Source organism: Malurus melanocephalus, unplaced genomic scaffold, assembly GCF_030028575.1.
Source record: "Malurus melanocephalus ecotype Western Australia unplaced genomic scaffold, MMel_1.1 scaffold_352, whole genome shotgun sequence".
Lineage (NCBI taxonomy): Eukaryota > Metazoa > Chordata > Aves > Passeriformes > Maluridae > Malurus > Malurus melanocephalus.
In genome coordinates this window covers 69,723-97,561 of record NW_026623584.1, presented here as the reverse complement: position 1 = coordinate 97,561, position 27,839 = coordinate 69,723, and the positions used below count along the sequence as shown (strand labels likewise).

Here is a 27,839-nt window from a genome sequence, read left to right as displayed (position 1 = left end):
ATGGGAAGTCAATACAAAATTTTTAAAATTTGGGTAAAACCCCCATGCTAGTATAATGTATATAGCAGTTAGTGTCTAATCAAAAACATCCTTGATCTAAGATGCCTCTTAAAATACTTTATAAACTTGATACACTCACATATCCTCAGAATCAGAGGGTCCTTCTTTGGCTTGCTCATCTTCCGTATCATCAGTTTCAAGATTATGTTGATGCTGCACATCTGCTACACTGGGAACATCAACTAAAGTTCTGTACAGTTTGTAAAGATCTGGGAGTGAACATGTTCTCAACATCTACAAAGGCAATAGAAAGTCTGATTGGTAAAAATATTAAAGACAGTTCGAGTTTACAAAATACTTAAAAATGAGATTTCTTTTTTTGTGCTTTTTCATTTGAAGGTCAATTAAAAAATAACTTGCCCAGCACAGATAATCTAATGGTTGAAAATCTGAATTTTACCTCTCAGTTAAAAGGAAAGTATTCCTCTTGCCTTTATATGTTACAGTGACATGAAAAGCTAAGAACATCAAGTGACATACAGCTCTTGGTTTTGAGCTGATTAGTTCACCAACTTGACAGCTAACTAAAGGAACCCTAGAGTAGATAAAAAATATATACGCTATTTTTTACAATGTATTTGTGTCAATCACTTCCAGTTTGGACCATTTTAAGCAGCTGACAAAGAAATAATCTTTAAGATGACACTTTATTATTTCTCTAGGTTGGTCACGGAAAACAGTAACTTTTATGGTATATTTCAATGTAGTTTCACAGCACTACCATGAAAGGAAAAATAGGCCATTTTGATCTCTACTATGAGAGTGAAGAAACAATTAGAAATCTGACCCTACCCTGTATTTGAAAGTTTGCAGGTATTTTGAAAAATGCTTCTACTCCTATTAGCTTATTTCTGTTAGCCTGCACGTGGGATTTGAGCTCTGTCTACCCTGCTCCCTGCTTAAGGTTTCCATAGTTTCTGATGAGAGCAGCAGCACAAGTGAATTTGGGAAATTCCAGAAAGTTACATTTGCAGGTACTCCCCAGAAATACTGAATATCCTTTTGCTGCAGCCAAATGAGAAAAGAGAATGTGTTGCTCTTTGCAATCAAGTCTGCTGCAGCAGTAACAAAACACCTCATTTTCCCTACTCATAAGTTATATTTTCTGTAATCATTGTCCAACTGCCAGATTAACAGTTTCATAAATTAGAGAAGCTGATAATAGACTAACTCTTGAAAAATGAAAACGAGAGCCATAAATCCATTTATGTGAATATGTGGATCTGTGAATGTTTTTATCACAGATGCAAACAACACTGTCCTTGATATTATGCTTCCTAGCAATGCATCAGCCAATGGCTACTACTCAAAATTTAATTCATCATCAATAGCGCAACTTCCTTCATGTACTCACAAAAAAAGACTGGCAGTTAAAGGAAGAAATATTTTTTCTTATGTGGCATTCCACCACCTAGGAATTTCTCTTCTACACAGCACTACTGAATCCAGTGCAGGTATAACTGTTTCCAGAGACCTTGGCACAATTGTTTGTCCAAAAAGCAGCTGCTCTTTCATGCACTTTCTACTTTAGAATCCAGGCAAGTATTGTACAGAATTTAAAGAGTCTATTTCATCTACTAGTTTCATAACTACTCTTAAAATATTTTAAACCCATATCAAAACCACATTCCACCATCCTATGCTCATTTCAGAGTGTGAGCTGCAACTCAACCCTATGTAGCTGGTCAGGAAATGTCTTCAAGAAAGCAGTTACTTCCATTCATTGTCCTTCAGGCTTCCTACCTCACAGCCAGAACCTGTGCTAGTAAATCCCACAGGAAAAAATTACTTGGTTGCCAGAAATTATAAGATATCTTTGCTGCCCTCTTCAGTGATTATATTCACGATGGCAAGGTAGTGACAATTCTAAAAAACTGCACAAAAGGGAGAAAGCAGACAGGGCAAGTCAATAATGCCTCCATTAACTCTCTCAGTTATTACGTCTCACAGAAGTGGTGGAATTCCTCCACAAATACCCRGAACACAGAATGCTGAATGGTGAAACCAGAGACTTTCACTGCTGCATGAAGCTTGCTTGATACCATGAGCCTGGAGTTGAACTACATGGCTAGACAAACACAAACACCTGCTGAAAGAGTTGTGCCATCTGTTCCAGCCTAATTTCACTGCAATAAGAAAGTAAGAATGACACTACAGGAAAAAAAAAAAAAAGTATTCCTTTTTAGGTTTTTTAAACTTGCCTTTGGGTCGTTTGCATCAAAAAGTCCTGTAGAAAGTCCAATCAACAATGAACTTTTGCCTTTATTTTTTGCTGGTGGTATGGAACGTGAACGAGGTATAAAAGACTCTTCTTGTGAAGACTGAGCTGACAGAACTGGTGAGGCTGCTGGTACAGCTGCGGGCTGCATTACCCGCTGGAATAAGGGTTCAGCTTGCTGAGAGTCACTGGAACAAGTTTCTGATGTGATAAAAGAAAGTCTGTAACAATTCTAACTAGATTAAAACCCCAAAACACTTGAGAAAGAGGTAATGTGAATAAAATGAAATAATTTCTGTTGTACAATTAGATGGAAAAGCACATAACACTTTAAAGTACTAAAATATTTTTKATTATTTTAGTAAATACAATTATATGTGAAATTTTCCCATTTTAGCTTTTTCAGAATATACAACCCTCAGCTACAGTCTGTCATTTTCTCAAGCCATCTATTTTCTTGTTATCCAGCCCATGCCTGATATTATGTCATCCATTTTCACCTGTTGCTTATTACCTTATAGGAGATTTCTTCGAAGGTATCTCAATACAATTTGCCTAAACAGGATGAAAAAAGCCACCCAGTTTTCTTAACCCCCCCATAATAAGACACAAGAGTATCACCAATGATACTTGACAGTATTGCACATGTATTTTCTGAAGTTACTTCCCAGACCTCCAAGAACAAGCAATTCTTCCATGCAATAAAGATAAAAAAGATTGAGCCACAGCTCAATACTAATTTGTGATATAAATATATATATGTATTTGTGTATAAACAAAGCAATACATCCACTAAGTAAATAATCACAGATTACTTAGATTAATAAGATTTCACAACATCTAAAATAGTAATTTGAAAAAGCTGTAAAATTCAAAAAATTGACATTCACTTTTAAGTATCCATATGGGCCACTGTCCTGTTCATCTACACACAGTGTAGCTTTGTGATAACATGTTCTCTTCCAAAGTGGCAAACATAATACCCACAATTTATCTTCCAAATCCAACAGAAATTTCCTTTTTTAGAAGTAAGAACTGAAGAAAATGAAAACAAAAACTTGCTCTTCTGGGGTTAATGAAGTGAGAAGGGATGGCTCAAGCATCCCACACTGCCAGCCACAAACATGAGACTTGCACTGACCTGGAGCTTCCTGTTGTGGTTGCACCTCGTCGAGTGCCTCTTTCTCCAAAGCTGCCTCATTCATTCTGTCATCTTGTGCCCTATTATAACACATCACAACAAGGGAAAACACCATGTAAATAATGGTCACTAGTCTACTGAAGTAATCAAGTGCAGTAAAACTAACACAGCAGCAATGAACATTTAGCTTGGTAACATTCTAACTGCCGTGTCCAAATAAAATTCAGTTAAAGCTCAGTTGTTTGAACTGGAGAGAGAGGTCAAAAGAGAGTACTTACATATCCTCTTTCTCTTTTACCCACACTTCATTAACAGTGCTAGGAATCTCCTTATTCTTTTGACTTTTGTGTATTTTATCTTCCATTTCTTCCAACACTTCTGCTTCCAAATCATCAGGCTCTAAAATTATTAGTAATTTACCTTATTAAAAATKAATCCCAACCAAGCAAAAAGATGGGTGAGTAAACACATTAACATTACACTTAAATCCTTCAGCTTTAATAATTTTCTGCATTTTGCAGAAACAACAGAAGTTTTGTAATCCCAGAGCTGATTTTTTTTTATTTTCTGAGACCAAAAGAGTATCTTAAAGCTCCAATTAACTGTTTTCTAAAAACCTCAGTAACATGCTCCCAGAGATCAAAAGGGTGCTGGTATCATATAGTGGAAAAGATTCCAGCACAACTGATGGTGAGAAACAAACCAAAAACCCACCAAATTAACAAAAATTTTGGAGCACTTTAGAATTCTACCTGTACTCTGAAGTTTTCCATAAGCAAACAAAGAAATGTTTCTGGAAATTTACCCAAATCAATTTACAACACAAGCACTGAAAGCTTCTGGTCCTACCTAAAATGTGTTAATAAAAAACTGCACATTACTTACGGGAAGATATAGGATCATTACTTCCCTTATTGTATTCAATAAACAGATTGTAATTAGAAATACTGATAAAATTACTTACCATCCAGCATAACAGGTGTACTCTGTACCAGGGTGAGTCCAGTTTTTGGAGATTCTTCTGGTACACTCATGACAGACTTTGTAACACCAACTGGTATTGAAGACTGAGATTCAACAGGAGAAAAAGCCTTCTTTTTCTTCTCCTCTGATGAAGACTGATGATCGCCTCCAAGAAGTTCTGCAGTACCTAACAGAAAAGGATTTTATTATTTAAACAGTACTTTGCCACACTTGGAAAAATAAACTACAATGTGGCTATTAAAGAAAGTTGAGAATTTTTGTTTGTTTAAATGAAAACTGAAAAAAAAAGTTTGCGTACTTTTAGTATAACTATTATAAAGAAGAAAGCTAGAAATATTAAAATTTGAATTTTGTATGTTATGCTATCATTAGTACAAGTTTATATTTGGAATAAATGTAAGTTCTTTTGTCCTTAGGAAGAACGAAGGGCAGGAGTTGACCAGAAAAAAAAATTGACTGATATGGTAAGTCACATGTTGACAACAAGGTTATAAGATGAACCTAATACAATATTCAGACAATAATGTCCTTTAAAAAATAAAGGATTGTTTCTATTAAAAGGCAAAATCTGAGACTTTTCAGCAAAATGAAGATCCTTCCCTTTAAGCACATCCTGGTTAATTTCTTACCACTTCACTGAGTTTGACATATTTTGGTGTCCTCCAGTATCAGCTTGTGCTTACACTCATTACTGAGGCAATACTCAGAAGTAGAAAGTAAGAGAGAATATAAGAATATGCATCTATTACTTCAAAATTTTTCTCAGTAGATAACTGTCGCTACACTTGCAGTGCAGATAACTACCCGCTGTACTTACCATTTATTTCATTTTGTTCCTCAAGTATGTCAGTTGGCAGCTGAAGCTCTGCTTCTCCGAGGATCCTCAGAACTGAATCAGTAGGGCTTTTGCCCCAGACTTTCCTGTGAGGTTCACCAATATCTAACTTAATGACTTCCCCCAGAGTTTGACCTGTTGTGACACAAATGCAAATATAAAAAACTTTAGAAAGTAGAAATTTTTATTCACTTTCTAGATAGTAAATATATGGTAAACAATCAAACAACCAACCTCCACAAAACTAAAAACTACAAATGCCACAAAGCCAGAACCCATGTCACCTCACCCCAAGTGAGACAGCCTAAAGACTGTGCTCATCTAGAGTTTTTCTTCTGCCAACTCCAATCAATATCAGCAGTTATTCAATACCAGTTGACATACACAACTTAATGGCAGCAGTAGCTCTTTTCAGAAATTCAGGTAATCCAAAAKAAAACCGTCTGAGAAACGATTAACACTGGCATGGTATGGTCTTGAACTTTACCTGAAATGGCAAACTAGAAAGTCTCATCTTGCTATCCTTTGACACTTATTTGTTATTTCTCCCTCCAAGGAAAATAGGATATAAAATGACAAAGAAAAAACAGAGAAAAAAGTTTCTTGATCTTCTAAAATTCTAGCCCTATAGAACTACTATGCAAAGAATCAAGTCTGTCACATTCTCAATGATTATTTATTTCTACAATGTGAAACAGAYGAGTAAGACACACTGAAACCAGGAAAAAGGACTTCCAACCAAAACAYAAGAGAAGGCAAACAGAAAATTTGAAAAGACAGTCTTGATTTAAGAAAGGAAATAGTTTATAAAGGCTTAGTAGAAGTAACAGACATCAATTGAGAAAAAAACCTCATCTGTTTTGTTTTACTGGTAACATAACAGGACTTTCAAGTTAAATAAGAAACTTTCATATATTTTAAATGCGTTTTATTCTTTGTGTTAAATTAGTGCTTATTTAAAAGACACTTACAAAGAAAGTAACCATGCATTTAATTAAGTAGCTGTTGTTGAAATTATAAAATTATCTATTGAATCTCATGCAGGCCATTTAACTACTCAGCTGTGTCCTATTCTATTTTAAGGGAATACATAACCACCTGCTTTTTAGAAGCAGGTAACATGTAATTGATAACAGGATGATAATAATAAAGAATACTTGCTTTACAAAAACAAACACTGCACATGGCAGACTAATTTACTAATATCATGGTGACAAAAAAAAAAAAGTACTTACACTCTGTTCCAGAGAGAGAATCTTCCATCGATAACTGAGCTAGAGGAACGACCAACTCAGATGCACCAGCTTCCCATTTTTTGCGATCTCCCAGAAGTGGCTGGTTGCCTTGCTGTTCCTTACCATCTTCAGTCCCAGCTAATTCAGAGGTATTTTTACATTCCTTTTTTCCTTTCTCATCTCCTTGAGCTTTAAGATTTTGATTTAATCTTCTCAGTATTTCTCGCTTATTCTGAAATAAGGACCAACATATGTCACTTAAAATAGTGCCTTTCTTAAAAGGATTCCTGAATGAAATTGTATATAATTTGACATACTTGTGTTGCAAAATCTGGCTTTTTTACTTCCTCCTCACATTCCTGGACAGCAGTTATGTGTTCATCCTTTAAGTCCAAGAGGCATGAAATACAAAGTAGAAGAAGATGTCAGAAAAAAATTGTCTTGAGAATAGTAATAGATTTAATAGCCTAAAATGTTTCCATTGACAACTGCAGGTAGACAGAAACAATGCTTGATTACTCYGGTTTTAGTGGGCTTTTCAAAGACAAAATTTCCACCTTTCACCCATTCACTATCTGAAAGTGATGAGCAAATGAATCATTCAATTTAAACAGACAAGTGAGATTTCAGAGCATAAAAATCGTAGAGATAAAGYCAGATATGACCTCTGTAGAAAGACACCAAATTCCCATGCTTCTGTAATTAGAAGCAACATTCTCTTTCCAATCACTATTTATTTCCATTCATTTTTACCCTCTTACCAAAAGTACCTACCACACCCACTTCCTTCAAAGCAGAAGTCATGGAGATGACAGGTACACCAGGCTTCACTGGAAATTGTGGCTTAGGAAGAGCTGCTCCAGGCTCTTGTAGTCCATTCATAAAGCTATGTTCTGTAGCTTCCACGTGAAAAGGCACATYAGGATTCTTTACCCCTTTTGCAATCAGCTGTATAGGTTCAATTAAAAGAATTTAAACCAAAACTTAACTTCAAGGCTTTGCACATTAAACACAGTATTATCAATTAGGCTCATGTAATCCTTACAAAACGACAATAATGCCACATATTCATACAAAAGACAACTGCCCACTGCACATTACTTTGTCAACTTCACATCCTGTTTTTCCTAGTCATAATATTACTAGTTGTACTTGTTCCATAGAACACAAAATTAAAAGAAGGTAAAATACATTTTGGTCATTAACAGACTATTAATAAAATAGTTGGGGTGATCCTAATGATTCTTAGGTTTGATGTTCTGAAGCCTTCCTGCAAGCATACCTAAGATTAGGCTCCAATTAGGGAATTGGGACTGACACAAGATACTCTCTTCAGTTTCAGAACTACTTCTTTCATCTTGAAAAATCACAGTATAGAATTTTAGTTACACAAAGATATGGCTCTATATACTTTGACTGCATGTAACAGATTTATTTTCTTACATGCTCTTCCCAGGCTCTTTTCTCTCTTTCGTATGCTTCCTTTCTCTTTCGCTCCAACTGTTCCTTCAGAACTGCAGCACGAGCATTTGCTTGGGCCTACAGTAAACAGGCAAAAAAAAGACCAACTTAAAATCAGCAGCAATATATTTCCGGGAACATTTTAAGAAGGATATTCTTGGATTATTCATCTCCCTTTCTCTCACTGCTGTATAAACTGTGAAAGGAGGACTCCACTCACAAAATCACCACACAAATATAATAACTGATCTTCTATTAAAGGCAACTCCTCAAAATTTAATTACAGTTCTTGATTGAATGATGGTATTTTTAGTGCACACAGTAATCTTAAACAGAGTAATGTAGAATTACAATTTCTACTTAAAATTAGCTTTGAAGCCAAATGTATTGAAAACAAAATATTAAATACTCAGTTTAAATTTTGCCAACTAACTTAAGCACAAAAAGCTTCACTTGCTGTTTCACCTCTAGTTTTYAAGTCAGGCATAAGGTTAGCTTGTTTTTACACAGTGCTTTGCAGATGATGGAGGAAAAAAATCATAGATAAGAGCAATACTTACTATATMTAGTATTGTAGAAAGAGTTATTGATATAAAATCAACACATGGAATAAAGTTCTAATCAGACATTGGATTTCTGAGAAATGCATCTGYTTTGAATGTAATTCTTGAGAGGGTTAAATAGCTCACATTCCAATCCACATGTAGCCTATGTYGGCCCATGCAAAGAGTTTTGCCTTCCTTTGTCCTTTAAAATAAAGCTGTTGTCTAAGGTACATCTTCCTTACCCTTTCAGTCTCAAAATGCYATTTTAGTTATACCAAATGGCCTTTAGGACTAAAGCTACCCTTGAGATAAATCTCAAAGGCTGGGATAGCGAAAATCCTGGATTTGTAAGGACAGACTACACTATATCTTAGCATGCTTTAAAATTACCAACATAAAACAGTTGAACAGAACTGTTTCCTCAATAAACTTAAACCCCACCCCCCCATCTTGTAGTGGATACTTGAACAAACTATTGATAGAAAAATGAAATGTAAGAAAATTCATGAGATGTCAAACAAATTTGACAACAGCAACTTCCATCTCCTCCCTCTTCWTGCTTACCTTCTGTGTTTCTATCTTTTTACGTTTCAGTTCTGCTTCCTCACTGGAGTCCTGTCCATCAGAACTGGCAGCTTCATTCTGCAAAGTAAGAGTCCTCAGAAAATTATGATCAGCTCATGTATTTAAAAGGTGAGTGACATGAATGCCTATTTTAMTTGCCTGTATGACTAACATGGGTCATTTTCACTAATTGACTCTTTGCTTAAATCCAATGTCTACTTGGACAGAACTTAATCCCTATGATTGGTGGGGGTTTTGTTTATAAGTTTGGGTTTGCAGGAAGGGTTGGTTTTAAAAGATGTGAAGCTTTGGTAAGTCAGGAAAAAAGTAATGTACCTCTTGTCTCAAGGAAAGTGGCCTAACAATGCTGGATCTCACCTGCCACCCCTCATCACTGCTGYATGTTCTGCAGGCAAGATGTATAAGAAAGGTTTGATGCTCTAGAATCCCAGGTTTTTCCACCATATGTGCTGTGTAAAATACAGGTCTCTAYGTAAAGGCTGCCTAGAATAAAAGTCTTCCACCAGGAGCAAACGAATAACCCCACAATCAACTTCCACAATTTTTTTTTTTTTGAGCCAACCTTATCTCCACGAAGTTTTGCTCTAATCTGTTGACGTTCATTAAAGTTTTGTAGCCGGATCTGTCTCAATCTTGCCAAATATTCCTAATGCAAAGAAATTAAACAAGTTTCAGCTCTATATATGGTTAACTTAAAATATATCAGATTCCACAAAAAAATAAGATGGGTAAATCCCCCCAACACTACTCTTATCACCATCCTAGCATCTACTAACCTTCAGAAAAATTGGAAAGTACATTTCCCAGTATTAATAATAACTACATTTTACATTACTGAAAGCTAGAAAAGGTTGTATTTATCACAATAGGCTTATGTCATAGTGATATCTATATGTATCAAATTCAAGAAATTCTCTGAGACAGAATGATGTTGACAACTATAATTCTTATTATTAAAAAAACAGAACAATACAACACAGCCAAAATTCAGTACTTTATACAATAAGTTATTTCCTAGAAATCTAGAAAGTCCTTTAATTTTATTACACAGATGGAACCATGCAGGGAAACTGAGCACAGTCAAGGTCAAAATAGTGCAATTTCTGTGACAAGCAAAGTGGCAAACATGCGGCAAGCATACCTCTTCCTCCTTGTTTCTGGATTTCCTTCCTCTTGAAGAAATGGGCCTGCCTCCATAGGTATCTGCCATGTTTTGCAGTGTACCCTGTTTGCCATTTAATGGTATCAAATTTAAGGTGGCTAGGGCAGTAAAATTATCTGCTTTATCCAATAACTGTCCACTTATAACAAACCAAATCCATCAAAGACCTGCAGATGTTCCAAAGTTAACTGATAAGCCCTTTTCATTCACATGGAAYGTATGACAGCAGTAACTAAAAATTCTGAGTCAAAGAGAGAGTTAAGAGCTCTAAGAATATATTCGCCTTCTCCCTTCAATTCTGATCTTCTCATGCTATGTTAGAAAACCTAAATTGTAATGGGCTTGAGTTTTCTACATCTGGATTATACAAAAATGGTGGCACAGGGTTGAGATTTCTGCCACTGCCTGAGTCACGCCTAAAATAAAAAGTGGGATATTTTTATGTTCTGAGATTAAGCTTTTTTAACAATGATGACTCAAAAATCTAATAAATCACTTAAATACATGCATTACATCTAGCAAGCTGTGTTGAATGTCTAACACACATGTTCTGCATAGACTTGATTCATGTGATGTATTCTGTGAGCTGTCACCAAAAGGATCTCAAACTTTATGAAAGTTCTGTACAAAACAGTACAAGAATAATATAACTCCATGTTTTCTGCTTGGATTAAAATAAAAAGGACTAGATTTATTTTATTAATGATATATTATAAACATTTGCCAAACAGGTTAAAGATTCCTTGATTTGTTAGTGCAAACTACAACAAAGACAGTAAGCACACATGTGATAGACCTTCTGTCTTGTAAAATATCAGGGGCTTTAGCTTTCTCAAGCTTGTGTGTAGAGAACCATCAGTAAGTAAATACTCCAGCTAAATTATTGACTGAATCCAAATAGTCTGGTTAAATAAGCTCTCAGATTTAGTAAAATAAATAGTTCAAGGAAATTGCACATTATTGCACTGCTGTGGTTTAGTGGTCAGGAGATCAGAGAACAAATTAAAGGAACCATTTTGTGGAAGAGTAGATTCTATACATTCATGAGGACTCCATGAATACTGGCTTCAGCTTGAGCATTTATAAGCCATACAAAATGGAAAGGATTTCTTCCACATTCACCTTTTCAGAAAGTATTTGTTTTTATTTTTAACATTTTAATGCATGTTCCTGAGCTCTACAAAAGCTTACTGGCACTACTGAAGGAACTTCATCGCTCTTTGTTCTAGCATTCAAGTTATTTTCGGTATTTTTATCACTGACAGCAATTTATATAACTGCTCTTAAGAAAGAAATTGAAAGCAAGATTTCTGAGAACTGATTTTTTTTTCTTTAGATTGTTAATTTTACTCATCTGCCTACATTAAACTTTTCAAAGACCAGGATTCATGTTTTGCAATGCCATGCAGCTACAATGAAGTAGCAAATTAGGTCAGCAGCTGTCTTAGAAAACAGATGTCTGAAAGTATCATCAGCTCAGCTACTGAGTCAAACTTTAGACTGTCAGTTGAAAATTAAAATTGACAGCAATTATATTTAGCAGAAGCTGGGTAAATTAGTGCCAGTCATTGGACAAAAGGCTGACTATTAGCTGATGATTTCTCCCTTCAGATCAGCACTGTCCAAACAGTCCCATTCCTATATGGGAACAAGTGCCAGCTAGTCAAATAATAGACCTGCACAAAGAGAAGGAAGCTGCTGATAATTTCCATTTTGAATGGCAAAACCAGTATCCTGGCTTCAAGTTATAATCTTAAACATCAGGAAGTTAAAAAACTAACTGTTCAGTAACCTCCCTGTTTAATTACAGGAGCCATATAAGAATAAAATACTTAGGCTCATTGAACATGTTAGAGAAAACTGAGAAACATTAACTGAATAGTTGGGCATCTCGATTTAACTGATCTCATACATTTATGTCAATGCCAATGAAGTCAAGAACAAAGTGGAAGCAGGTACTAGTTGGTAGTAGGTTGGCAGGAAGCATGTTCTTGTTCATGAAGAGGCAGTCTTAACAAGAATGGCTCATTTTTCTCAAAACTATTTACTGGTCTCAAAGCTTTTATAAAACGGAACTAAAGCTTTATAGAGGAAGACTCATATTTTAAAATAGATATACTAATCTAAGGATACTTCACCATCAAAGYAGTGAATCAAAGTACCCAAAAATGGCTTATTGTAAATTAAATAATCCCTGACATGAAGACCTGGCTGTAAATCATAATCTGATTATGAGGTGTAAATCAGGACATGCTTCTATAAATCTGCAGTTGGTCTCATCTCACTGCTACTTCAGGAGTCAGTTTAATTTCAGCAGCTGACAAAGATACTGTCACTCAACTACATACGAATTTTGAGTGCAGACAAGCACTCAAAAAGTACAACTCTCCATGTTATCAAAACACATAGCCATTTCCAACATATGTTTTAAACAAAGGAATATTRAAGTTAGAACCATAAGCATAAAGATCATTTTATGACAATATCTTCTACTTAATTTCTAAAGAGTAAAGGCTTTATAAATGTCAACACTGACAAATATGGATGACTTTATAGTATCTTTTCAATAAGCAGAACATGTTTTCCTGGAACACACAGATTATTAGCTCTATTAGCTTTATCAAAGTTCCTTTTAGGTTCAAGCTACTGTATAGCAAAATGATTAATTTTAACCAAGACTCCAAAGTATAAACAGACAAAAATGAATGTTCTAAAATTCACAATACCAAGTTAAACCCAAGAAAACAAAGATAATTGCCTTTGCTAATAAGTTTAAAGTAATAAGAACTGTACTACACGATTATATTACATTTTATTAAAATTAGCAAAAAATACAGAAAACTTACCTCCCATTCTTTCTCTTTTTATTAATACTTCAGGAAAATATTTAGTCAGCATTTCACTTAAGATGCTACTACAAAGACTAATAAAGCATGCTGAAACAGAAATATATAGAGGAAAACCACATTTCATACCATGTGTCCCTGAGCTCGAGCTTTGTTTTCCATGGCTTCTCTCTTTCGTTGCCAGAATTCTTCAACTTGCTTTGCTCTGTCTGCAGCTATCCATCCTTTTTGCCTGAATAATTTCAACAGAGCAAGATGAAAGTCGCTGAAATATGACACTCTAAACACCACCACCCCCACTATTCTCCCCCCCACACTTATTCTAACTAGAACACATGGGAAAAAAAATCACTTTATATGAGTAAGGCATCTTCAAAAAATGCCTTTCACCAGCCAAAATATAAGTCAGACTTAGACAAAATGGAGGAAAATAGGCTAAGTGAGATGAACTATTTAAAAAAAAAAATCCAAAACATTGTATTGTTGTCCCTCCAGATCCTTGTCATCAAAACAAAAATGAATGTCAAAACACAATCTTGGTACGACTGATTCTGAAAGTGTCTCAGCTTGTATCATTACTGTTATAATTTGTGCAAAACAAGRCTCCTTCAAGATTTCCCTTCAGAGATGAGCAAGAACTCATCACATGAGCCAATCAGTAAGGTCAATACTGTGACAGCTTTTCAAGACTGTCCTACATTTGCAGTAAGAGCTTCTACCACTTCAGTAATTAGTGCAGGGCTACTATTCTCAGAGTGTTCCTTTTAGGGAATTTTGGGGGAGTTTTTTGTTCATTTTCAAAGGGTCTGTGTGAAGGAATTTTCCTAGCCTAGAATTAGCCATAACAAAATGATTGTTTTTTGCTAAGTCTCACCCCAGACCAGGGGTCTGCTTGGGTAGACAAGAAGGTTACATTTAGCTTACCAAGACTGAGCATCCTTCAACTCTACGAGTACATTCATGAGACCATAGAGGAACCAGTTTCTGACAAATTAGTTACAAGTAGACTCAGAGAATTTTTGGATCAAAAAAAACTCCAAAACACTGAGAAATGGTGTAAGATATTCTACAAGTGGTAGAATGATGAGRTCTTTCCAAGGTTCCCTGAGTCTCCTTTAACTGAGGAACACTTGGGGTTTGGCAACAGTCAGGAAGAAATTTGAAGATGCTAATAGCAATAATCCACTAGGCTGAGGCAGTTAAAGGAAGAATCATTTTGCAATACAGAAAGCTCTAGTAATTAATAAATAATTATCTTGCGAATTAAAATCCTTGCATTTTATTTCTTTTCCCCTCCGCCCCCTCAAGCAACAAGGAAATGAAAATTTTTCCATATGCTACAATTCATTAAAAGGAAGACAGAGATAAAACCACTTTGATACAATAAAACAAACACTGTAGCTGCTCAGAAAAGGCAAGGTAATCCACACAGGTGTTACTGGTAAAGAAAAACACTTGCTAATCTTTGTATACACATATTTGACTCACTACAAATTTTTTACTCTATTTTTTAATTACATATGAGCTTATTTGGTGGATAGTGAAATTTATGCAAACCCCTGTCATACAACTGAAATTTGTCACACGTCATGAACCTTACAGTGTTGGGGGAGGGGTGCTTGCAAAAAAAATCTCAAACCAAGACAGCTCTATTTGTCTCCAACCAAATTCGCAGGAACATCTTTTTTCAACACTTTATGAACATTTTATGAAAGTGTTTTTTTTTAAAGATTATTGATGCTGAATGTATTTAGCTTTACATTAGTGGTAGTACAATCAGAAATACTTCAAGTCGAAAATTTCTCAACTTCTTCAATATATGCTCTAAATTGACTATCTTTAGAAAAGTTCTTGTTATTTAAATTGTTTCATTGAGCAAAACATCATGAACACTTATTTTCTTTTCTTAAGGAACACTTATTCCTCCAGCTGAAGGAATAAAGTACAAGACAGAAATACTGCTACATTAGCTATGACAATAAAATTGCTTCTAGAAAAAATACGAACTTTTAACACATTTAAGATGCTAAGAAACAGCACCTCAATTTAAGGCTAAGAGTAATCCAGTCTATAAACAGAAAAAAACCCAATCTCTACCTATTTTGAAACTTCTGGACAGTGTTTTCATTGAATGCTTCCGAATTCATGTATTTGAGAAATACTGAATTGGTTTTTTTTCCCCGATCTCCATGTTATTTATGATTTGCAGGACTCTGCTATAGTTTTTCTCAATTTTAATATATTTAAAACAGTTTATCCAGGCGTAGACAAGTATCATGTAATACTTTCTTATGTACAAGTCAAACTGTTTCCTAATCCAGGCAAGATTTGGGGATTGTACCCTTTGTGTAAAGTACTGAGAATAAATAGAGAATGAAATACATTAAAATAGAGTTGGCAATACATACCTTCCAATACTGGGTTGTACCAGGAAGAATTTTAATTATCTCAGAACAGTTTAGCTTACTATAAAGAATATAAAACACACCTCATAGCTTTCAGTATAGTAATACCTGTGTTAAGCATGATATGTTATTGCTGCAGATTTTAGAAAAAAAAATCTATAATTGGAAGTACGTAATTTTATTAAGAACATAAAATTGAATTAATTTAGTTTAAAAGGACAAATGGATTTTTTGGCCACTTCCTTTTCCTCACATTAACTCCATTTATTTCTTCCTCCATGGAACAGAATATTGGCTATGCAGAAGTTTAAATAATGAGAGAGAAAATTTGTCCCTCTAGGAAGTCAGTAATGCTCACAGTACTCAGCTTCCAGAAAAATGATATTTTTCCATTCACTAGTCACATCTGTGAACACAGTTCTTTGAGCAATATTGCCAGATCTGAAGGAGAGCAAAGAAGTTTTGAAGAAGCTATTTGAAAGAGTGAAAATATTTTAAAAATCAGTACTTGTTTACAATCCTTTTATATGTAAAAATATTGTTTACAGTAGTTAGAATTAGATTTTCTAATTCACTGTTTGAATACCGACTTAGAAGTTGTACACCATTATAATACCTGGCATTCATTTATCAATGAAAAAAGCTCCTAGAAGTTTTCCACTGACCAATAAACAGGAACTAACAATTCTGGGATCATTCTAGACACTTTCCAGTACTACAGCGTCAAACACTTAGGTGCAGAGAAGGCAGGAAAAATAAGATGATGGGAGGTAACACAAAACATAGAACAATGAACAAAGCAAAAAAGGAGGCTTATGTTGTTATCTGCAAACACATGAACCCAAGAATTTTGTCTGAAATCTGCTTTAGGTACATTCTCATAGTAAACAATTTTTTCCATTATTGGAGAAGCCAAGGTCTCCATTGGGTCTAAAAGAATTGTGCTCTGTGAGGGACTAACACACAGACAGACAGCACAATACCAATGGATAGAAGTGATTTTGAAACATGCCCAACTACTAAATGAAACTGGACACAGAACAAAAATCTAATATGTAGGGACAGATTCATGGATTATCACAGTCCAACCTGTTTGCACTGGCTTGTTTAGACACCTCCTTCAATCTTTTCACTTTTTTCCTAACTGCACCAACATCAGGTAAATGGTGATGACCTGCAGGCCCCTTAGGAACTCCTGGACGTGTTCCAGGTGGAATTCCTCTGTAGATAAATATGTACAGTAACTTTCACTACTTTCATCTAAAGAAGAACACATATAACTTCTAATGGGAGGTAGCCATACCTTTCAACATCTCCTTGGTCTTGTAGTTTCGCCCTCAATTTGGCTTCCCTCTCTTCAGCTAGTCTAACATTTCCTTTCCGCTGCTGCATTTGGTCGAAAATAGCRTGATAGTGTTCATAGCGTCCTCTGGAAGACACAGGAAAAGGACCAGCACCACCTCCACCGACATAATAGGGTGCCTGGAAACCAAAAGGGGTAAGGTGGAAATCTCAAATATTGGTTTTAATAGGCCCATCCAATTTTCACATCTTCAGCAGAGCAGTAACAGTAACATATTCTGCAACAATTCTAAATTGTTCCTAGCTTTATCCCTGGCATGAAGCTATTTTAATGAACTACAAGATAGATACAGATTTTTTTTCTGTAGCAGTGCAGAATAAAACAGCAATTTAGATTCCTCTATAAATAGTCTAGCTATACATGAGCCATCTGTCACACATTTTGTAAGTCATTGATAACAACTCCATTCAAGTGTAAACAGAGATAGATAACATTACATGGCAAAAATCATTTTCAGCAAAAAAAGTGATACAATCCCAGCTGAAGTACTAACAAGTGACTTGTAGACAGATATCTGTTTTTTCATTAAGCTGGAAACATGTGAGCACAGCTTTAAGTTTGTTGAATGGCACTAAGTGCAGATTTTTTCCTTTGCCACCAACCTATAACTTGATTTCCATCACTRGAATTGAGATGTGTCTATACTATAAGCTCAGATTGGGGAATACCTACCACATGCTACTCGTTTATGCTAATTATCCCTGTCATTCTCAAAGCATTAGAATTACTGCAGAATTTTCATGTGAAAACAATGAAGAAGATAATGTTTCAAGCAGGTGTGTACAGTAGTAGCCAAGGATGGATGCAGAAAGTGTGAAACTGGCAAAACAAGGTTAAGGTTGTCAGCACATGCATAAAAATGTTCCCTTTACGCTTGGGAGAAGCAGTCAAATAGCCTATGGCAGCAAATCTACAGAATTTGATTTAAAAACAGTGTCAATCTTCCTTCCAGAGTGGTGTGAAATATTTAAAATAATTTCCAACATGTGAGTGCAGATGAGACAGATTGCCTATTTAAGACTGCCTATTTAGAGGTTCTTGAAGAGACTATATTTGATAATKGAATTTATCTCACATTCTGAGCTTCAGTTGTTCAATGTCCATCAATGGCGCTCCATAAACCAGATGACAGTATTAAATCAAAGATTTATCCAGGCATTCAAATAAATACGCAGTTATGCTGTTGGTCTGAATAAAAATAACTATACAAGACCATAGCTTCTACAAATAGAAGGAAAAGTCTTACTTTGGATATTATTCAAGGTTCCATCTATCATTATTAGAGTTCAGTTTCCAAAATCTAAAGAAATACTATGATCAGTCTCTAGGCAAATTATATGAAGCAGGTCCTTTGAACAGTCTTGAAAACAGTTATGGCCCCTGCTAGCACCACAAACCCAAGGCCAAACCCCTGCCACCTCTTTCTCTACTTTTCTCAGATGCCAGCAAGCAGCCCAAAAAGAAAACAGGAGGACAGAATAATGCAGTGCATGACCCTGCTGTGCCTTCACAAGAGGCTGTACGGCTTGTGTTGTTGGAAAGCTTGAACAATGCTTTCAACAGCACTGTCAGGGAGTGGCTGGATACACTGCTTTCATGCTGGAGAAAGGAAAAAGAAAATTAAGTCAAGAATAACATGGAAACCTGGAATGATGGTAAACTAGCAGCTTGAAGTAAGATTTGTACTCAACTATCCAATTTGAAGGAGACACTTCAATGATTTTTTCCACCTGTCTGCCATGATGTTTTACACYAATGACACTTGTTGAAAATAGACACGGTCACTGCACCTCAGTTTCCCCAGATAACTGAGAATACAGGTTACAATAAATCTGTAGCTATAATAGAACACTTCATATATTCACAGTAAAACTCACCAAGTTAATCAGAAACACTGTGTTCTGGAACACATGCAGCTCTCATTCAAATTTGAGGATGCATGCATATCATGTTGTATTGGTGCCTGCCAGTTTGATCTTGAGAGAAAGTAGGACAACATAGGAGGCAAATTATATTTTTTTTTTCATTAAATCAGCACTTGATAGTTTTTGAAGTCTGGTATGCTTAAGTTCGCATTTAGATTTAAGCTTTGCTTACATGATGTGTGGTGCACATTCAAAGATGGTATCCATTTTGAAATGAAATATTTAATAAGCAGCTACTGAAACCTGGTCAGTGTTTGTGTATTCCTCATTTTTGTATAAGATAAGTAATAAAACCTCTATCCATTTTATTGCTCAGAGCTTGCTTACAAAAACCCTACTAAATATGTTTATGCTGAGAATTTTTGTAAGACTTGCTGCCATCACAACAAATTCCTGCATTTCAATCCACTTGCTATTGTCAGACAGATTTACACCATAGCAGTACTTAAATTCCTGCACTGGCTCTGCCTGAGGAAAGTAGCCACATCTTTATATTCAACTAACTTGATGAGACTTCTTTCCAGGACAGCTATGTTTCCATGAAACTATGACACGCACAAATAGGAAAAAAGATACTGTCAGAGGAGTCAGATTAATTATGTACAAAGTGAATGGCTAAACAGGACATTGCATTCAAAATTAAATTAGCCTCATTCAGAATTTTTTACCCCCATCCTGAATATCTTATTGATATATAGAAACATTTATGTTGCTAAATAACAAGGAATGATTAGAAGTGTTTGATACAGGGAAGAAGATCCATTATTATTATAGGAAAACCTGGAACCAAAAAAAATCAAGARCAAACTTGAATGTGAAAGAAGCTTGAATGTGAAAGAAGCTGTTCATGCATACACTCAGCACAGGAAAAAGTAGCAAAAGCAGGCGTGGAAATAAGAAAGTGGCGCGTGAAAATCATTACTGGCAGAAAGAGAAGAGATTCAGAAATTTAGGAAACATAAAAAAAAACTAAAATTGCACATAATCTCCAAAAGGCCAGGGAGGAGCTGTTAGTTTCTCTTAAATTATTCAGAGATTAATAATGGGCAGCCCCAAGAGTTGACCTCCAAAAGCAGATCTTTCTGAAAAGAGAAGACCATTCCATATAATCAAAGGTGGGGGAAACAGACTACACCATATTTCTGCATCTGCTGCCAACCTTAACACCACTTCCACCTGAACCAAGCACATTCCTCCATCCTTGTTCCCTGGCTCTGTTTATTCGTTCCATCTGAAGGAGAAAACAATACAGGAAAACAAAATTCAACCACTAAGTAAACCACTAAGTAAAAATTGAACTTCACTATTAACACATTTTAAATGTATTTTACCCTTTCTTTTTCCAATCTTCTCATTTCATCTGCCTTCAGTAAACTGATCTGCAACGTGTAAGGAGTAAACATGTTAAGGATCTAGGAAATGGAACTATGGCATATTCTTACACAACTTACCACATCACAAGGTATTTCATTAAAATTACTAAGGGGGAATAAAAAAAAGTCTGAAGAATCTTGTCTACCTGCTCTCTCTGGCGTTTTTCTTTTTCAGGCAATTCTAACCTTTTCTTTTTTGAAGGTTCCTGAAAAATAAGCATATAATYTGGTATTTATTACTGGGCCATTACTCTGTCAAGTCTCTGTCAAGATGGGTTATTGCTCCAATTGCTGGTGCATGTTTGGGAAAAAARATAAGGAGGAAAGGTTTGAAGGTTGTATTTTCTCATTCTAGCTGTGGACTTGGCTTCTGCTCAGTTTGAAAACAGGTAATTTCATGATACCTCAAATATTTTCCTCCTTTCTTCTACTGGAATAATTTTCTTCATTGGAGTTGGAAATGCCTGCATGAAAGGTGAAACTTCAAATTAGACAGCACAATGCCAGAATGAGAGAAAAATTTTATCAGGAAAAAAATTCTTAAAGTCACAACTGAGTGTGCACTRAATGGGGTTTAAAATACTTGATTATTCAGGAAGTTTGAAGTGAAAAGCACTGCTAGGATCTACAGGTACTTGTTCATCCTGTATTAAAAGTTCTGTCTCAAAAGCTGAAGTCAGTGATTTTTAAATCTGTTTGTCTTAATTTTTTTTCTCTGGTTGTATCACTCTTCATTACAATCTTTTCTTTATAGTAAGTCTTTGAGGGGGCCTAGATATTAAGATTCTCTTATTTGGARAAAAGATTTGGTAAGTTATCCTAGGGCTCTTTTGCTTGGTTCTTTGCTTGGTTCTAACTTCAAGTTTCCTGTTACCTGTGGCAACACAGTCACCACCGAATAATTGGTAAAGAAGCATCTATACTTAATAAAATGTGCAGTTCACTCTAATCTTCTCAAAAAAGCCATCGTTACTTTTCAAGCCTTTTTTTCTAACCACACTAGAACACATGGAGCTTCATAGTATTTTCTTTTGACAACATACAGTCCTGTAAATGGGTACTTTAAAATCAAGTATTGCAGAAGTTGGAAACCTTTAGAGACTTGTAATAATATAATATGAATGTAACATTACTAAATAAATGAGATGATKATTACATGTTCTGAAATGCCAACTGAGGGCTGCAAGCTCAGACTCAGAGAAGAAAATTTATATTAAATTGTAGCCATTGTTCCTATCCTGTATCTTATCCCCTATCAGTAGATACAATTCACACAAAGACTATCTTAAAATAGCAGCRTTACTCACTCCTTACATGTGGGAAGAGGATATTCCCTGTCACCTCAAGTCTTTGGGCAAATTGGATCAGTGTTGGCTGGTGAAACCCATGACAAAGACCAATAGATGGCTGTGCAACCAAGTCTTCAAACACAAACCTTGTGATCTCAGAAGGACACAAGAAGCCTGCACTCTCCCTTCTTCCTTTTTCAAACTGTGTTTCACAAGCCAACAAGGCTTGTGTGATTAGTGAACTTATCTCTAAACTCTGATAACTGTTGAACCTCATGAATAACTTGTATCTCCAGGATAATTTTCAATCCACCTACAACTTTGACAGATGGTTAGAGATCTTATTTTAGGTTCCCTGAAGTGCCATGGGAAGAAGAAAAAAAACACCCAAAACAAACCCAACAACATTACTCATTCAGAAGAAAATCTGAACTAGTTCTCTTGCTGAAGTGGCTGCCACTTGGTTCCTAGTTGTTTGGCATGTACATATAGCTCAAATCTAGCGTAGCATAAACAATTCCTGACCATGCAGTAATTAATGGAATAAAGAGAATATAATAAGGAATACTCTATGAAGGGACACAGAAAATTTTCTCATTAGCTCACAGAATTAAATCTGGGAAAGTCCTCTTCCAATTATACAGTTTCTCTGCCTGACAACATTTTGTAAAATGGCTAGAAAAAGTTTGCATATTTTGAAAATTTGAGATTATTTTGGAACAAGGAAAAAAGATGCACAGATTCTTATCCAGTGCAAATGATCTTGGTATACCTGACAAACTTCCAATGTTTTTAATAGTGGTTAACACCAACAAAGCAAATGAAAACACACAAATGTAATTTAGCAGTGGAATTAAAAACCAGGAGTTTATAAAAAGCGTATTAAAAGCAACTAAACAAAACACTCAATAATGAAGCAAGCCAAGCATTTAAACTACTGGTTTTACATTCTCTGAAGATGCATGTGTCCACATACCAAGACATTTTGGAAAGGAAGGTATAGTATTTTCATAGCATTTAATAAGGTATGAACAMAACAGGTCAATTTAACTAACTTAGCTTCTTACCTGCCTGGATTTAGTCAAGGGCTTCTTCTCATTAGGCTTTTTAGATGCAGCACAAGACTTCCTGATAGTTAAAGGCACTCCATATTTTGCAGCAGGTTTGGTAATTTTCTGAGCTGGTGCAATTGAAGTCAGTGTTTGTTCTTGAACTGGTCTTTTAGCTAAAAAGAAAAAAAAAAACACAACGAAAAACCCTGGATTTGAGCTATCCAGACTGGCCATTGTATCATATTTCCCTCACCTAAGGCCTTAGACCAGCCAAACTGAAGAAAAAAAGGTGAACTGTGTGTCAAGGACAGAAGTTGTGTCTAATACCCTGCCATATTTGGTCTGCTGTTGCACACATCAACAAGACCATGAAGAAAACTTTAACTGGTGGGAACTTGACCCTTGAAAGAGAAACAATGTATTGGTCAATCAGTGGGAGCTTAACCTGTGAAAGAGGAGCAATACACAATGGAGCTGCTGTTAGCACAGAGGTGGTATTATGAGCCTTTGCGGCCTCATCTCATCTGAGATTATATCGTAACTAGAAAAATTCCATTGCTGAGGAGAAAACACACTTAATATATACAGGCCCATAGTTGGTATTTCCATTATTTGCACCCAGCATACATCCAGGTCCCCAGAGGAGGGGAGGAAATTGCCTCCTCTCTCTTTTTTGCTGAAAATTCTACAGTCAGGTATAGGAACACACCAAAAAACCCCAACCAGTAAAAGAACAAAGCTACATACACTATCCTGACAGAGCTGAAAGCAAAAACATTGTAGACACTAACTTACCTGGTGAAGCATGTGGTCCAAACTTGTGGAAATTTTTGTGATTGAATTCTTCTGCAATAAGCTAAACAAGTTGAAGAATTAGTCAACATTATTTGTGACTGAAGCTAGAGAGAACTCATTTTCAGACAAGTGTGCCACTACCAGTAAGCATCTAACTAATAGCATTTACGGTAAATTAAATTTAAATGAATACTCAACTTTATGCATGCAATCTAGTAGCAGCAACATCAGTATGAAACTGGAATATTTTCACACATTTTTGGCATAGTTACTCAAATAATTTTAAAAAGCAATTTAGTCTGACTTCTGGGTGGCACATGTTATTTATGAACTAAGAATCTAGAAGAAAGTTAATGTGAGCATCAACATCAGTTTTATGCATTATTCATTCTAGATTTCTGAGTAGTTGTAAAAGTTCACTTCAGTTTCTCGTATAGCTTGCTTCAAAAAAGTAATCCTTTTAAAATGTTTGCAGTTTTAAAGTGTTGCTATCCTTTCCAAGACAGGAAGATGACCACATATGTAGATATCTAGAAAGAACTTATATGGTGTGCTGCTACGCATATCAAATTAGCATGATAAAATATGGAAAGCAGTCTTGTTAGGGTAAAAAATTTGAGACTAGCCAAAGAATATTCAAATATAAATAGACCATCGTCTTAAATACTGTAGGTAGTTCTGAATCAAACACCTCAAAACCTACATAGTAGAAATGAAAAGATTCATGGAAGAGCAGTAAGGATAAATGAAAAGTGTCAAGGTTCAACAGAACCTTGAACTACCCTATTTCTTTGATTTGTTTAAGAGTCTACCAGTTAGTTACAAAGCATGTTGAGAAGCTAAACCTGAAAAAAAACCCAAACCAAGAACCAAAGTGCACATCTTAGGACTCTGCACKTGATGGCAGAGCAAATTTCTAAAATTTCTGTACAGTCTGGCATCAAAGATTCTGTAAGCCAGAAGTCACATATGAGAACAGTTTCCTACTAACAGTATTTCAGTGATCTTGAAGCTTTTGAGTGGTAAACTGTAACAATTCAAATATGATGTTTCCATTATAACTCATTTACTGACAGAAAAGAAACCTAACTCTTCCATATCGTTCAAATAGTCCTCTCTTCTTTTTCAAAATTGATGCTAATTTAATCCACTCCTTAATTCAACTTAGTAATTATGAAGATTAAGAAAGAATTTTCATAAAGCTAGAAGACTGATTTCCTGACATTTAAGAGTAGGATTTCAGCAACAGTTGCAACATCTTGAAGATGTCAACTATGAAATAACTTTTAAGCTTCCACTAAGGAAAACAGAGGACAACAGCACTGGCCATGGATGACACTGAAAGAAAACATGCATTACAGCTATGTCACAGAACGGCCACCTCCAGTTGAATATCAACGTATCAGTGATTCATACATATAGTAAAAGGTGCTCTGTGTGTGGTTTTTTATTATAGATTTTAAGATTAGATAGCACCTCTAAATCAAACATGTCTGTGGTACAGTTGGAAAAGTGGTGCCTAAGTATTCATACTCAATCTAGGACAAATTTGTATCACCATTTGGTGATAGAGACTGTCTATTACTAATTCTACTTTGACTGACTAACTCCAAAAAAAAATTTCATATTCATTCTAGCTACTGGAAAAAAAAAAATCAGACCAAACTAATAATGTTGCAATCGTTAGAACAAACTTATCTGTAAAGATTTCTGAATTTTATCTTTCTTCGGAACTTCAATCTGAAGTAAATTGAAAGTCTATTTCAATACAATAGAAATTCCAATTATATATAGCTTTTTCATGATGTTTTCTAGTTGTGAGTTAGAATGCATTGGAATTCCTTAAATTGCCCTTCCTCCATTTCCTTTCTCTGTCTATATTTACCTCATATCAGTACTGTGATTCACTTATTAATCTTAATYTCTTTTGACTAGATTTATATTAAAAGGATATTATTAGATTTCAAATTATATGAATAGATTACAAATGGAATAGGAAGCTACTTCTTTGAGGGTATATACACATAGTATTAAAACTTAAAAAAATTTAAAGATGAGTTTACTTAGCATTATTTTCCACAACAGGCTCTCAGGCCAGTTCAAATTCCAAACAAAAAATGGATTGAAGAAATTCTACAAGGAACAACGCTGAAATCACTGATGCCAGCATTTTATGAAAAGATCTGTATCTAACCAAATCATCTCATCGTGAGAAACACACAAAACAATACACTTCAGAAAATGCCAATTTAGATTCATTTATGGAAACTACCAAAAGCTTCATACTTTGAGACTTTTCTTTAGAGTTCATTGTAAAACTATTTTTTCCTCAGCTGATTGACACTATCTATAAGAACTCTAGGGAATACCGTTATTCCAGTTTTCCATGTTATTAACTTTAGAATACAAAAAAGGAAAAGTCCTATGATGCTTTTAGTAAAGTTAGAGTTAAAACAAACTCCATACCTCTGGTGTGAGAAATTTTTCAACACGTTTTGCTAGAAAGTTTTTCTCCAATATGGAGTTGATTGATGGTCTATTCCTAGGATTCCTTTTAAATAACTGTGACAGCAGATTACGTAGGTCATAGGAGTAATGCATAGAAACAGGAGGAAAAGGTCCAGAGATTATCTTCAGAACCAAGTTCTTCATGTTACCGGCTTCAAACTGTATCACAAAGAAGAAAACAATTACTACAGATTTCTTATTATCTGTCCACAGGCAAGACTACACATACAGATAATGAGGAAAACAAAGTTTCTACTCACCGCATGTTTAAGTGTGCACATTTCATACAGAACACAACCAAGGGCCCAGATATCACTAAATCAAAGAAAACATACTTTAAAAATTAATTTAAGGTTAACATTGCCAAGTAACTTATATCTGTGAAGTCAACCCTTGAAGATGATTTTGAGTGTGTACAAATTCCCTCGTATGGACTTCTTTGATACTGCATAACCCCAAGGGAAAAAAAAAAAAACCAAAAAACAATGAATCAACCAAAATAAGGCCAGCCTGAAAAACAGATGATGGTCTTTTGGCTTCTGATTTAGAACTCTTCATCTGAACCGCCTCAGCCACAGAAATTAAACAAAATATTGACAAAGGCTTCTTTTCTTTATATATATACACTTACCTGAGGTCTTTGAACTAAACAAACAAAAAGCAAACAGAATTCATCACCTAATTCAGCAAATACAAGTCTCAAAGTCAATTTACTCTGCTTAGCAGTGATTAACCTTGCCCTCAACTCATTACACAATTTGGTACAAACACTACTGGATAATAAATCCCCTGTCAAAAAAAATAAGGGTAAGGAATTGTATCAATTCTTATCTTTCAATAAATCAATTGAAATTAGCATTAGGCACTCCCTGCAATGAATGCAACAGTTTAGTGCAGTGGAAGGGTAACTTACTAACAGACAATTACACTGGGGACTGTTACCAGGTACCAGCTGCTACCAGGCTGCAAAGGTGTAACTGAGGTATCTGAAGATCTTTATTATCTGGAGCAAGCTGAGCCACCCATCTATGCATATCATGTGCTTAGAGAATCAAATTGCTRTGATTCATCTTTAATATGGTTTTGCACTGGTAGTGCATAAGTGAAGACAGTACAACTACTGTGCAGATAGGTCAGAATAGAGCCACAATTCAGAACACAACTASATCTCAAACTTGGAGCATTAAGGTAAGTCATGTCTCCATGACATTGCTCTCTACCACAGACCTACCAAGGTCCCACTTCTATAGTGAGGCTTAGTACCTACTCAGGTAAGAGACAAACTAACAGATGTACACCATCATTTGATTAGAACACCTTTAGATTCCTAAAATAACTAATTTTCTTCTTCTTACYGAAAATGTTTAATAAAATCCTTATTAGTACCTTTTATTGTTGTAAGGCTTGTTCTGACATATTTCAGGTGACAAATAGTACGGTGTTCCTATGCAAGTGCGGGCCAACTCTGCAGTACTAAGAGAAAAATAAGGATGGATGTTAACTGGTTAACTCACATGAAGTGCAGAGATTGGGTTTTCCTTGATCAAAGCAATTTAAATTAAGTCAGAGGAAAAACAGCATCAAAAAGGAGTTACCTGTTAAGAACTCTGGCGATTCCAAAATCTCCCAGCTGTATTGTTCCATCTTTGGTTAAAAATATATTCTTGATGTAGAAACGTTAAGAAGTCCATTAATTAAAATATTCATACAATTGCACACTTTTTCTTCTCTACATATTTTAAAAAGAAGAAAGTTTTGTTTTCTGCCATTCAACCCCCCTTGAAGTGATTGTTACTGACTACTATGGAACACCAAACTTATTCGAGTCCTACTTCGTTAAAAAGAGAAAACACTACTACACATTGTTAAACATAACCTTTTCTGTCCCCCCCACATAAATATTTGAGTAACACTTGTAGTTTCATCAAATAGCCTCATCTATTTGTACAAATATATAAATCTTCTGCAGACTGAAGAAGTGTTTCCAGCATTAGAAGTGTTTCCATAAACAAATTAGAGAGATATGAATGCAATCACTTTGAAAGAAAATTCAGTTG

General features: G+C 35.3%; 1 protein-coding gene across 12 annotated transcripts in view; it reads right to left on the bottom strand.

The window, feature by feature from the left end:
* The window catches only part of NEK1 (NIMA related kinase 1), a 41,509-nt gene that overhangs the window by 6,903 nt on the left and 6,767 nt on the right, over positions 1-27,839 (bottom strand). For 5 of the 12 annotated variants that reach the window (XM_057378267.1, XM_057378268.1, XM_057378270.1 and 2 more), the window contains 25 exons: positions 27,378-27,445; positions 27,169-27,255; positions 26,043-26,097; positions 25,741-25,941; positions 23,275-23,335; positions 22,495-22,652; positions 20,543-20,602; positions 20,285-20,344; positions 20,097-20,144; positions 19,925-19,996; positions 16,781-16,959; positions 13,202-13,304; positions 10,206-10,289; positions 9,627-9,710; positions 9,044-9,121; positions 7,917-8,012; positions 7,248-7,421; positions 6,791-6,856; positions 6,474-6,705; positions 5,221-5,373; positions 4,384-4,569; positions 3,698-3,818; positions 3,420-3,499; positions 2,262-2,479; positions 140-294 (listed from right to left, as the gene is read on the bottom strand). In XM_057378267.1, coding sequence (XP_057234250.1) covers positions 140-294; positions 2,262-2,479; positions 3,420-3,499; positions 3,698-3,818; positions 4,384-4,569; positions 5,221-5,373; positions 6,474-6,705; positions 6,791-6,856; positions 7,248-7,421; positions 7,917-8,012; positions 9,044-9,121; positions 9,627-9,710; positions 10,206-10,289; positions 13,202-13,304; positions 16,781-16,959; positions 19,925-19,996; positions 20,097-20,144; positions 20,285-20,344; positions 20,543-20,602; positions 22,495-22,652; positions 23,275-23,335; positions 25,741-25,941; positions 26,043-26,097; positions 27,169-27,255; positions 27,378-27,445 — 2,879 coding nt within the window. Of the gene's footprint in view, positions 1-139; positions 295-2,261; positions 2,480-3,419; positions 3,500-3,697; positions 3,819-4,383; positions 4,570-5,220; positions 5,374-6,473; positions 6,706-6,790; positions 6,857-7,247; positions 7,422-7,916; positions 8,013-9,043; positions 9,122-9,626; positions 9,711-10,205; positions 10,290-13,201; positions 13,305-16,566; positions 16,699-16,780; positions 16,960-19,924; positions 19,997-20,096; positions 20,145-20,284; positions 20,345-20,542; positions 20,603-22,494; positions 22,653-23,274; positions 23,336-25,740; positions 25,942-26,042; positions 26,098-27,168; positions 27,256-27,377; positions 27,446-27,839 lie in introns of all 12 variants that reach the window. The other 7 variants (XM_057378279.1, XM_057378273.1, XM_057378274.1 and 4 more) reach the window with 7 other exon arrangements.